The sequence below is a fragment of the Apaloderma vittatum genome, unplaced genomic scaffold, assembly GCF_000703405.1.
Source record: "Apaloderma vittatum isolate BGI_N311 unplaced genomic scaffold, ASM70340v1 scaffold43627, whole genome shotgun sequence".
In the NCBI taxonomy this organism is placed as follows: domain Eukaryota; kingdom Metazoa; phylum Chordata; class Aves; order Trogoniformes; family Trogonidae; genus Apaloderma; species Apaloderma vittatum.
The window spans coordinates 9266-22717 of record NW_009725344.1 but is presented as its reverse complement, the minus strand read 5'-3'; the positions used below and the strand labels follow the sequence as shown (position 1 = coordinate 22717).

The 13452-nt window shown below is 38.5% G+C and overlaps 1 protein-coding gene across 1 annotated transcript; it reads left to right on the top strand.

The window, feature by feature from the left end:
- The first annotated feature begins 2167 nt into the window (after nucleotides 1-2167).
- On the top strand, nucleotides 2168-12909 carry UBLCP1 (ubiquitin-like domain containing CTD phosphatase 1). The gene is made up of 10 exons (XM_009872847.1): nucleotides 2168-2364; nucleotides 2793-2884; nucleotides 3308-3393; nucleotides 3485-3600; nucleotides 4654-4752; nucleotides 5710-5747; nucleotides 7918-8016; nucleotides 8472-8588; nucleotides 9928-10055; nucleotides 11880-12909. The coding sequence occupies exons 1-10, from the start codon at nucleotides 2211-2213 to the stop codon at nucleotides 11905-11907; spliced, it is 957 nt and encodes a 318-aa protein (XP_009871149.1). The 5' UTR covers nucleotides 2168-2210; the 3' UTR covers nucleotides 11908-12909.
- The last annotated feature ends 543 nt before the right edge of the window (nucleotides 12910-13452 follow it).

The window sequence follows — 13452 nt, the reverse complement described above, 5'->3', positions numbered from 1 at the left end:
CCAGAGGCGCTTGCGGCGAGGGCCGGCACGGAGCAGCTGCTGCCCTGAAACCTCGCTCCTCCACTTGTTGCTGGGCAGTAGAAAGTGCCGCGGTCCCGCCGGCGCAGTCTTGCCCTTTCCATGGTTTGGGGTTTCTCCATTTTATGGTGCTTTAGTGAAACTTTGCGGCAGTCTCTATTCCAGATCTTCCAGGACAGGTGCTGTAATGCAGCAGTTATCTACAACGACACAACTTTAACGCTTTCTCTGGCCCAGTGACCTTCTATAACCCACGGGCTTTCAGTTGTCCAAAGCACTTGTAAAGGCTCTGAAAATGTGATTAATCAAAGTAAACTTCATTTCAGTAAGCTTCAGTTTCACGTGATGTCCAGCCCCTGTGGTAGAAACTTTGAAAATCCAAGGGCCTTTCTCTGCTCCTAATCTGTTTTCCTGTAATCATCGATTCTTGTGTCCACGCTCAGTCCCCTTAGTGTTTGGGCGTTGAGTGAAAGTGTCATATTTCTGCTTTGTGTTTCTGATAATGTTCGTCTTGACAGGACTGGAATTCAGTAAGGGTAGATGGCTGGTCAAGTGCTCAGCTCTGGAGAGATGATCTTTTCAATTTAGTGCTGGACAGAGACGGAAGTTTTCTTACAGTTCTCACCCTAGACATTTTCTTGCAGGGTGGTTTGAGGTGTATGGTACAGATGAGAAGACAGACAATAAACTTTTCTTTCTGGAAACTTAATTAAAGTTTACGGATAGGGATAATTTATGGTAACGACCCTACGTATAAGCATTGCTTGATGCTGTGCAGCCTTAACCTCATTTGAATTTTTTAGTGCTTCTAAGACCTCTTTTTCACAGGATAATACCAGGTTCCTGTCTGATTCAGGGATATTTGAGAAAAAAGAAAAAGGAAAAAAATTAATTCTCTGATGCCAGTTTTCAATTTGTTTTCAGGGCTTTAAGAATGAATAGCATGGTAGTGTGGTTTGTAGTGTCCTCAGCAAGCAGGCTGTCTCTAGCCCTCTATTTTTGATCTGCTCTGAGCTTGGTCGTTATGCCTGAGTAATTATTTGTTCATTCCTTGTAGGCTGTACTGTATTAAATGAGAGCAGGTAACCTCTGACAATATGATACCAGAGAGGAAGAGAAATCAGATTTTTGGATTCTGAGATTTTTCAGAATTTCCAGGCCTATATTTCTTGGTGTAATGCATTTCTTGAAGGTGGATAGCCTCAGGTTTTTTTCGTAGGTCTGCTCTCTCTTGGCTAGCAGTCTTCCGAGGACAGTCTCACCATTAGTGGTGCAGAGGCCTTCTCAATGTCTCCTGACAGTCTGTAACAGCTTTTTCATGTCTTTCTCCTTGCTTCTCTTTTCTAAGCTTTAACAGAAAAAAACATGTTCTCCCTTCCACATGCAGCTAAAAATCTTGTGTGCTTGCTGTGTTTGTGGGACTAAACTGTTAAATGCAATTTGTATAATTGATGCTGTGTGAATTAAAGATAGTATAATTATGGTTGTTTTGTCAGCACTGCAATGAAAGTGCAGTTCTTAGAGCATAATTGCATTGTGTAGGTGTGTATTTTGGCTTTGTTTTCAAACTCCTACTTTGATATTGCTACAGCGAGACGTGACCTGGGGTGTGTGTTACTGCAGGTATTGCACAGTGAAAGTGATTAAAGAAATCCAGTGCTGAGAACGAACTGTGGTGTTCAGAACTATTTTTATGGTTTTATATATTATAGGTATTCCCTATTTCCTGGTTTGTTGTTACATATGTAAAGATATCCGTGGCTGGTTCAGTTGCAGAGGACGTTTCTGAGCTTTGAAATGCCTTTATGCTGCTGCAGTCCTCTGCTCGGGTGCCGGTTGTGCAGTGAACAGCCTGTACCTGCACAGAACACACAGCGAGCGAGCGAGCAGATGCTGGAGCAAACGGTAACTGTGACGTTGCTAAATACAGTGAAGTGGAACTCAAAGCCCCAGTTTTATTCCTGTTCTTTCTCCCTTAGTTTCAGCGTTTTATCAGGATGTTTATCAGCTGCTTATGCAAAACAAACAGCTCTTTGATCTACAACATAATAAAAAAAATAAAAATACCTTACACAGACTGAGTGATTTGTCTTCTGAAAAGAGCAATTCTCCTATTTCTTTCTTATGTGATCATTATATTTTCCTCCTGCAGCAGATTTTTCAGAAAATAATAGTGAACATATGCTTCAAGGATGTCTCTCTCTCTCATAATAAAATGGGGTGGACAGGAGTATACAATAACCTCGCTATCAGAAGAAGACACAGTGTTGGATCTGAAGCAGTCTCTTAAAGGCCTGACAGGAGTGTTACCAGAGCGTCAAAAATTACTTGGACTTAAAATGAAAGGTAACTATTCGTGTTTGCTGTTTGTTGTAAATGTGCCTGGGATGTTTCAGGACAAACATTCTCTAAGCCTAGCCAGAATGTTTATACTCACATATAGTACCTACCTCCCAGATCAGCTATTGAATGAACAAAGGAATTTATACATCACTGATACTGACTGATGTATAAATTCCTTCCTATTATTGATACATCTACCTGGTCATTTTCGAATGGCTGACAGGGAAATGCATCAAATGTACATTAAAAACAGTTCAATTGCTTCTAGCCAGACAAGCAATGTATCTGTATATGGAGGCGGACACTAATACAGCTTGGGGTATTCTGGTGTTTGATGGGGAGCTTATTTCAATTAAGCATGAAATGTGTTGACATTTTTCTAGAATCTCTCTACCCCAGTAAAAAAAAATAAAAATCTACTTGCGTTATAGGCAAACCTGCAGATGATGACGTTAAGCTTGGAGCTCTCAAGTTGAAACCAAATACTAAAATCATGATGATGGGCACTCGTGAGGAGAGTTTGGTAAATATTTTACTAATTAGCTTAAACAGGAAAAAATGCTTATATGTCTCCTAATTACTATTTTAAATTTTGAATATTCCAGTAATCCTTTGAAGAATGGTAGCGCAGTAGAATTCTGTTGACATTTATTTTTCTGTGTAAAGTAAGCTTTTCTGCAGAACTCTGATAGCAGTATATTCATTAAACTCTTTGTTGTTGTTCTGGACTTGAAGTACAAACCTATTATGATATCCACTGACTTCTCAAATCTGAACAATCATTGCTGTTCTTCAGTAACTCCTTCCACTAGTAAAGTTAGAACATTTTGGTTAAATGGTTTGGTTAAAGTAGTTTTTTACCCTGTAATGTGCAATAACAGAAACATGATCTCCATTGTTGTTTTTCTTCAGTGATCCTAGTTATCTTTTCTTGTTATTCCTCTAGGAAGATGTCCTTGGGCCACCTCCTGATAACGATGATGTTGTCAATGACTTTGATATTGAAGAGGAAGTCGTGGAAGTGGAAAACAGGTTAGGAATTTTAGCTATTAAAAAACAGTCCTATTTCTGAGTGTCCAGTATGCATTTTAATTAACTGGACCTTTTTGCACTGTTACACTAGGGAAGAAAATCTACTAAAGATTTCCCGCAGAGTTAAAGAATACAAAGTGGAAATTCTGAATCCTCCTAGAGAAGGAAAAAAGCTGCTGGTGCTGGATGTTGATTATACACTCTTTGGTAAGATTTTATGCAACATGTGAATTTTGTTTTAAGAGATCAGTTTATTTGCCAGTTCACTTTATTGATTTTTGGTTTACAAATCTACTTCAGTACTATACAGCTTCTGCTTTGTCATATTTTGGGGTCTTTTGCTCATATTTTAAAAAGCATTGTGCTTTTGTAGTGTTTTCCATATTGTTGATTTTCGTGCAGCAACTATTTACTTTCTACAAGGCATGAAAAAAGAAGCAATTTAGTATTTTATCCAAATAATCTTTCTCTTGACCAGCTTGGACATCACAGTGGCAGGGCAAGATACTATAGGATAATGATCTCAGTCTTTACCTGACTGACTCCACTGTTGGGGTGTATGGGAGAATAGCTTCAAATTTTATTTTCACATTGTTACTAAACATGCCCAAAAACATGTTTTACTTGAAAATTCTGTCAGACTGGTTCTTTTGAAAGCCAGAATTTTCCTTCTGCCTTAATTTTCTGGGGTGTAGGCAGCTTGACTATGAGCAGCAAAATAATAGCTTGCCTTATTCCTTTTCCTTGTCTTTTCAATGAGATCTGAGGTCAAAATTCAACCTATTACTGACTTGAAAATTTTTATTTAGAGATCTGCTAGCAGAATTTGACAGCAGTTTTCTAAGTGGAACAGGCAATGTTTGTATGTCTGAAATAAGCTTGATAAATGTTCACAAAATTCAGTGGACCATGTTTAAAGGAATCTGTTTCATATCTGGGCTGTTGCAGATTTGCTAAGGTGCACAAATGAACTATTTGACCTGACTCTTCAAAGATATTCAGACCCACAGATCTCTGATCTAATTATTAGCTAAGCCCTCAAATACCTGTAAGGATCAACAGACAAATAATCCTTTCTGCTGCTTCTCTCCGCCTTTAAAATGGGAATGGCAGTTTGCTATGAATTAATTCACGATTTTAAAGTGCCCTAGTGCTTCCCTCATGAAACTCTTCAGGTCTCTGGATAGATAGGAAGGTCCAACTGAACTTGAATAACTCAAACTTTCATAGTGAATTTCTTCTCTCTTATACTCTTTTTAGACCACAGATCATGTGCTGAAACGGGGGTAGAACTGATGAGGCCGTACCTCCATGAATTCCTGACTTCTGCGTATGAAGATTACGATATTGTAATTTGGTGTAAGTTTTATACTCAGTACCTAAGACTTTATTGTAAATTGTCATGCAGAGCAGAGACTCCAGGTGGGAGGCTTTTATATTGCTTTTTAGTGTGAATCACAAGATCTAAAACAATACATGAATGCTTAGCTGTAATATATTGAGCAGGGATGTTGATACAGCTAGTTTAGAACAAACTAATTCTTAAAAGACACTACGTAGAGCTCACATGAATGAGTCTAATCACAGTATAAAGCTCAGCAACACTTTACTGAGTGTTACTTTGTACAAAGAAGCGCTTGAAGTAACAAAATTGTATAATGAGCATTCAACCAGCTATCTTTACAAATAATCTCAATCCAGACAGTAAGTACTGAACTGCCAAATGAACCAAACTCTCCTGTCTGCGGGGATGGTTGGTCATCTGCCCTTGGAAGCTGTTTCACTTCCTGTTCAACAGCTGGAGAACAGACTTTAGCCAGTGCAGGGTTTAAACCGTATTAAAATGGTATTACAAAATTTAGTTTTCATAGTCTGGAACGAGGTTTCCACATATTCTTACATCAGTGGGCAATGTTGACACTTTGTCCTTTTCAGACGTTATGTATTCTTATCATTGCTTCCAGGAGAAAATCCTGCACAGGCAAGTATGGTTCCTCAAACCAGGTATAGCCCACTTCTTACGGTCCTGCAGACTGTAGTTCAGTAACAGCTGAAAATTGTCTAAGCTCATGCACTGCTTTATCTAGCTGTCCATTTGAAAAGTAAGATTTTCCAAGTAAAAGTTAACTCCTATGAAAGAAGACTGTCTTCAAGGCAGTGAACCCTGAAAGCTGTCACAAGGCTGGATCTTTCTGAAATTAAATTTTGTATACAAAATCGATGTGTTAAGTGAGCGATTTCTTGGCTTGTTTCTTTTTGCCTGTCCATGACTTATTTTGGTAAAGTATTCTTTCTGTTTTCTCCTTTTTGCTTCAGCTGCTACTAATATGAAGTGGATTGAAGCTAAAATGAAAGTAAGTTGTTCTGAAAATGTACCATTTGTTTGTAGTCTGGCTGGCTGTTCCTATAGTTGTACTCGGGAGCTGTAGGGAGGGTTAGCAACTGGGGAGGTTGTACGAATCAAAACCTGCGGTTTTTAGATCTTCATAGTCACTTTAAATTATCTTTGTCACAAAACTAGATTAAATTTAATTTTAGAATTCCACACAAACTATCAGCAGTAGGTGCTAAATTTAGCAGAACTAAACAGAAGTCAATACCTGCTGAAACTTAAATTAGTCACGCAGCCTTCATAGTTGCTTTCATCTTAGACTAGAACTCTCTAATTAGAGCTAAGGGTAATATCTTTTTTTTTTAAAGGAATGAACAGCTGTAGCAGACTGGAGTAGAATCATAGAAGAGTAGGTTATCAAGAGGAAACTATTTTCATATTTATCTTGTACCTCTTGCAACTGTGTGGTTGTGTTGCTTCCTCTGCTTTATTAAAACATCAATAAGAGCTCTTTCGGTCCTAGTTTGTTCCGTACCTAAATCGGGCAACTAGCCAGTTTTGTGCAGCTGACCTAGCAGTAAATATATTTACAGTCAGGCTTAGCTGTAAATCTAATGAGCTTACTAAGAATTGCTGTATGTTTGGTTGGTGGGTTTGGTTTTTATATGCTTATAAATAACTTTGTTCCCTTTTCAGGGAAACCTTTTCCAAATTAAAGCATTTTTTCAGGTTTTAACAGGAAAGCACATTTTCCAGTGTTCTCTTCCTCAAGATAACGGATTGCTACAATTTTTCTAAACAAAAAAAAATGCCTCAGAGTGATCTCAGAAATGAGAACCTTTAATGGGAACTGTGAAATGAAGTTAGTGCAAGTAAAATCAGCATTGAGCCTTGCAAACATTTCACTCTCTGTGGCAGTGTTACACCTCTGTTTGTGTTGCCTCTATCAGTGTGGCACTAGGACTCAATCTTGCAGAAAACCATCGTTCAAAACCGGGCTGTTTTCCCCCTGGTCACCCTTCTACATTTCTAGATGACCTTTCCAGTCCTTTCATATGTTACTGAATCACAGCCTTTTTATGCCTACTCAAGTTGAGGTGACTACCTCTAGATACCAACTGCTATTTCTCCTTAAACTGATGGCACCAGGAGTGCTTACTGCTAAAAACTGCGCTTTTTGTCAGGGAACAGCAATCCCAGCTATACTGGGCATCAGAGTTTTTTGTTTTAAACTACAAAGCAGGAACAGCATTAAAAAGAAGGGAGTATCAGCCAACTTTAATCTCTCAATTACCGTCTTTTTATGCCTGGAATTCAAACACTCTAGAACAGCTAGTTTGTTCAGTGTAACAGGACACTGACCCAGGCAGGCAGTGCTTTCATTTGCGAGATTAATGTTTTCATATCAAAGCAAATCGGTTAAGCATGGCTGGATACTTGCAAGAGAGCTATTGCAGTAGATATTTCCTCCTTGTTACATAGTTTTGCATATTACTGCTGTTTCACACACCAGAAATTGTCAGCAATATCTATGTTACAACGTGTCAGCAGATTTTCCTATTGCTTTTCAGTTCCAGAAAGAATTTGAAATGGAAATTACGCCCTCATCTAGTCAAAGTTTTTAATTTCTAAAAAGGATGTTTTCCTTAGAGCTTTTATTTCAGGAGTTATCCTATCTGTAACGTGCAAGCTGACAGATTTCTGACTGACGTTGGCTATGTTGGACATGCGTAGGAGGAAACAGTAACAATGAGCTGTATATTTCATCTGCCATGAGGCAGTGATTTGTCGCAACTTGCTGGAGGGAACAACTAGCGAACAGTACACAGTTGCTATCTTTGCTATAGATAGTAAAGTCGAGGCATATAGAACTTGTGAAAGATTATACATGAAGGTATGAGCAAGACTTCTCTGTATTTTACCTTTTCTGCAAAACTGCTTTGATTTTGTGTTGACATCAGTTGTTAAGTTTCTGATAGTAAACGCTGCAAAAATAAATCTTTTTTTTTTTCTCTTGGTAGGATGGTGTACTTTTATGATTCTCACTGGATAAAAAAATATTTAGTGTGTCTCTGGTAGTCCTCAGCAGCTCACCCTTTGACAAACATTGTATTATAATTGTAGTTCTAGTTGTACAGCAGTAAAACTGTCATAATTAGAATTTATTTTAATAATAAATCTTTGTGGTGCAGGAGCTTGGAGTGAGTACCAATGCAAACTACAAGATCACCTTCATGCTGGACAGTGCTGCCATGATAACAGTGCACACTCCTCGGAGGGGACTAATAGATGTAAGTACCTATTTTTTCCTGATCTTTTTCTACATTCAACCGACCTGTTATCATACCTCTTTGAAATGTTCATCAATGAAGTTGTACTGGAGTTTTCATGCAAGAAAACTGTAAGAATCTCATAGTCATAGACTGTATTTTTCTTCTGCTGAAGTTCTCTGTTAATGTTTTGTTTGAGCAGTACATTCAGATGACACTGCTTTCAAATCAAGTAATACATAAGTGTTGCAAGAAAATTTAATATCAACGAAAGGTTTTCTTTAATGTGTGGGGTATTCAGGTATACTATTTCACATCTCTTCTCTTATTAGAGCCCAACTACCTGCTGATTTCTCAGCAAAACAATGCAAATGTCCATCATCCAAGTTTGGACTCCGGTTCCAATAGACTGGTATTTTCGTATGCTGCATATGATCTGATTTGCCTTAGGTACCTTGTCTGTCTTATTTTTGCAGGTGAAGCCTCTTGGTGTTATCTGGGGGAAATTCTCAGAATATTACAGCAAAAAAAATACGATTATGTTTGATGATATTGGCCGAAACTTCCTAATGAATCCACAAAATGGACTCAAGGTAATTTTAACTGGAATCTTCATTTATTACTGCTTTTTCTTACACTTCAGGTGCTACTTTCTCATACTTCTTTGCTGTATCATAAAAGAGTGGCTATTCTTAACTAGCAAAGATGCCTATTTTGTTATGTTTTTTAATTTAGATTGCCATTTGTCTGGACTAGTATTTTCCTAAGAGTAGTATTAAATAAGCTTTGTGAGCTTCTAAGAGACTGCCAAAATCAATGAAATTATTATTTCTGCATAAATTGTACCTGTAAACCATAATCAAGCTGGGCATGGCTGACAGGTACCATTGAAACTTGTGGTGTTCAATCTTAAGGGTGATTATATTCAGAAAACAAATAATAAGTGGCTGTACTTCATGGTAGTGTGCCAGTGTAATAGCAAGCATTCTGTTCTGGAAGATAATTAATACCTTGAGCCATTTCAACTGCAAACCAACAAATACTTCATTTCATAAAATGGACCTGTTCATGCTCCATTATCAGTGCTTGTTCTGAGTAAGAAGAATGCAACTTAAATTTCTACTTATGTATGGTGATACAGCAGTATGGTACCAAAAGAATCGTTATGAATTTCTCTTAAGAAAGAAAAAAACCCAACATGCAGAAAACCAAGATGATGTTTCTTTGGAAATGTCCACAGTGTGGATAACAGTTGATGAGATCTAGCAAGATGATGTTAATTGGAGCTGCACAGCATTAGGAGAATGAGGAATAGCAAAGATCTTGCTGGGAAAGGATTATCCAGAGAGCTCCCTCTAGCTCCGATCTGAAAGATGTTTGTCAAATTGCGGTTAATAGAGCTGCAGACAAGAATGCTGAATCACTGAAACAAAGCGCAGGTATAATGTATTCCAAGCTTAAAGCAGTTGTCAGATAAGCTTTACTTCTGACCTCTATTTTCACAGAAGCTATGACTGTAGTCCAATGCTTTTTGTTGAAAAAAGGCATCTGGTTCCAGTGATGCCACACAGCTCAAAGCAGAGCTGAAAACCCCTCATGTCTCCTGTAAAGCTACCTGTGAAATCATGGTGGAACATATGGCAGTCCGTTCCAGATCATTTTATCATTCTGTCTGATTGGAAGGGGAAGGCTTGAAGAAGCGGAATTTCTTCCTGCCTGCTAGGCATGCAAGGCAAAAACCCGACGGTCCCGTTTGCAAGAATAACAAGTCAAATTGGATGTGGCCACCAATGGAAAAGGATTTTCTTCCTCTTACCTAAGAGAAGTTACAACCTGGCATAGAACTGAAAATATATTTTAATTAGGTGGTAAATAATACAGACTCAGAAGTATTTTTCTTACTTTAATACCTAGTTTATTTATTTTGTATAGATAAGGCCTTTTATGAAAGCACATTTAAATCGGGATAAAGACAAGGAGCTTCTAAAGCTCACTCAGTACCTCAAAGAAATAGCAAAATTAGATGACTTTTTGGAGCTGAATCACAAACACTGGGAAAGGTAAGCACAAAGTCAGAATTCTTTCTTCCTTCTGTCCCTGACCCCTTTGTGTTTTACCTGAGGTTGTCTGTACAAAGACCAGAAACAACTGAGGTAATGAACTTTGACATCACTTACAGCTGTGAAGGTCCTTTAGTTTGAACTGTAGTGTTTGGGCTCCTTCCCTAAAATAAGATTTTGACAGAATGAACTCTTTTTCTGTGATTCTCCAGTATTTAGGGCTGCTGATTGTTTTCAGTGAAGCAGTTATGCTTCCCAAAGGGAAAAGAATTTTTGAAGGTACCTGGGCCCTGGAAATCTCTCTCTTTCTACCGCTACAAAGTTAGGCTGGCAGTTCAGATCTTGGGTCCTTTGCAATGAGGCAACTTTTCTGGCAGTTACTTTGGAGTTCGGGGTGTTGCAGTGTGGTTCTCAGGCACTATCCAGGTTATGTGCTATTACAGTATCCTTTGGCTCTGAACCTGAAGTTACCATTATATGAATAAGAGTTTTCCAGATGCTTAGGGCACCAGTTTGCATCCTAATTTTTGCTAGAAAATGATTAGCTGAAGCGTTTCAGCAAAATTCTTCTTAATGGTTTTATGCAACAACCTGAAGTTTCAATACATGTGAAAAAAAGTGTGTGCAGTCACTGTTTGAAAATCACTCATTCAGTGCTTAAAAGAACAGCCTTGCAAACTTGATACAATTTTCTTTCTGGTTTGATTAGAACAGCAAGTTGAATGCTGAACTTCAAAAGCCATGAAATTTCATACTGTTAGTTTAATTGCTTGGATTCTGTTTTCTAGAGTATTTGCAAAGATTTCAGTCAGAAATGCCAGATTACTCCAGCTGTAGTGGCAAGAGAACTATGAGATCAGAAAAGAAGCCTTTTAGAGTAACAGATTCTCTAACAAAGCGAGCGGAGGGCTGTTCTTTTCAGGTTGTGCTGGATGATTCATTGTTCATTAAAGTATTGAATTTATTTGAAGGAGTGCTGTATTTAATGGTCCTTTTTTTCTTAAAGGATATAACAGCTACTTTTCTAGCTGATGTAATTTTCAACCTCTTAGAATAAAACATGTTTGCATTTCCTTCCTAGGTTTAAAAAACCTAGTAAAGTCTAACTAAAAACATGACTTTGAATTACTGTAAGATAACCTATCGTGGAATTGAAAGAACATTGAAAACAAAATTCCTGAAAACAAAATTAGTATTGTTCACTTTTCTAGTTTTTGGTTATCAGCAGGGGGATTGCTAGTGGGAAAAGAGCAGATTCATACTTTAAGTGTATAAAAGAAACTAGATATAGTTGTCATCATAGAATCACAGAATGGCCTAGGCTGGAAGGGACCTTAGAGATCGTCTAGTCCAACCTCCCTGTCATGGGCAGGGACGCCTCTCAACTAGATCAGGCTACTCAAGGCTCCATCCAACTTGGCCTTGAACACCTCCAGGGAGGGGGCAGCCACAACATCTCTGGGCAATTTATTCCAAAGTCTTGCCACCCTCGTACTGAAGAATTTCTTCCTAAGGTCCAATCTAAATCTATTCTCCTTCAACTTAAACCCATTTCCCCTTGTCCTATCAGTGGACACTCTTGTAAAAAATCCCTCCCCAGCCTTCCTGTAGGTTCCCTTCAGGTATGGGAAGGCAGCTATTAGGTCCCCCCAAAGTCTTCTCTTTTCAAGACTGAACAATCCCAGCTCCCGCAGCCTGTCCTCGTAGCAGAGGTGCTTCAGCCCCTGGATCATCCTTGTGGCCTCCTCTGAACACACTCCAACAGATCCACATCCCTCTCCCTGCCTTCTGTTTTGTGAGAACCTGTACTTTTGTTTCTTTCAGGTATCTTTCAAAGAAGCAAGGACAATAACACTAACAAAATTGTGTGGCACTGAAGTGAAGGGAACATAACTAAGATCATTGGACTTTTCCTTGCTTTTCCGCTAGAGTATAATAGTGCTGGACACTGGATCCAATGCCAGAATGACTGCTATACTTGGTCTTCCAGTTGGTTGGTTGGTTGTGGGGTTTTTTTAAAAGATCACAGCAATAAGCTCAAAGTGGGAGAAACAAGTCAGTTACTTTTTCTTGCATTCAGTTCTGGTGTTAATACTTAAAATACTTTCCTCTCCTTTGCTGCCGAAGTAAAACCATAACCGTTAAAGACCAAAACCATTCTGAAACTAGAAAAAAAAAATATTTAGACCAAAAAAGTTGAGTAAAGAGCCAACCTTGGCAGTGTATGAATTGTATAAGCCCTCTTTTCCCTCCATCTTTAGAAACAGTCCCCCTCTCCCATTCCAGTATTTAAGTCTATAAATTACAAGTTGTCTAAGTTCGGTATGTATTAGTATGTCAGTGTTTCTCTGTGCAAGACGATAAGATGGGAAAGTACCAACTCTGTGGCCAGTTTACCCCAGTGCGTGAACTTGTACTATAAAGCAGTGTTTACTGGAAAACAAAAGATTGAAGTTTGAGGGAGAGAAACCCACTCATATTTGGTAAGCGAAAAGCAGTCTGCCTGAAAAATTCTCATATGTCAGATAAAGGGTTTAAACATCGGATGGGAAAGTCACATTCGTAACAAAGCATGAACCAAACCCTTGTTCTCTTCTAGCTAAATCTTGTCAAAGTGCAAACACTGTGTTTAAATACAATATTCAGCCATACTGTTCTTAAAAATATCATTTACTTGCGCTGCTTATGCCTGCACTATAGAAGTGTGATGTGACTGCTGTTTGGCATTACCAACACTTGTGCATTATGCAGTTCATGTATTTGAAAGAAGACTGACCCTTTCAAATAAAAAATGGTATATATTGTTCTTAAGGAACTATAGCAGTTGTGTAAATAATAAATACCTTTTTCATAATTTGTGTCCTGTCTTAAATATCTGGTTTGTGTAAGAGAAGCCCATTCATAATCCTCTTCTTTTTTTTTTTTTTTTTAATGGCGTGTTTCTTTAGATTCCAGAGACTCCGATTTTACACTGGTAGTTAAGGAAGAGGCTGGTGCATGCTGCTGCAGATTAGGGCAGTGGTGCTGAGTAGCGAAGCGTTGATCTGCCCGGCAAGGGAACCTTGACAGCAAATGTCAGAATGTCAGGACAGCAGACACAAATGAGCTGTTAAGATGAGCATGTTAGGCTCCGGCTCAGTGACTTGTCAGAAAATATACAGTTTCTTATCCGCTGCTCTTTGTGGTTTAGTGCCAACCCAAGCTGTGTTTTAAACTAATAAACCAGAAACCTGATGCATAAAAATCTTTGGTTTAGGTAAGTATGGAGGGTGAATTTCTGAAGTTTTGTCTCCCAGAGCTGATCTCTGAACCAGAAGGCTGACTCCGTCAGGTACATACAGAGCCAGACAAAGTAGGTTGGAACGGTGGTTCTGTAATCTAGAGAAAGGCTGCGGTA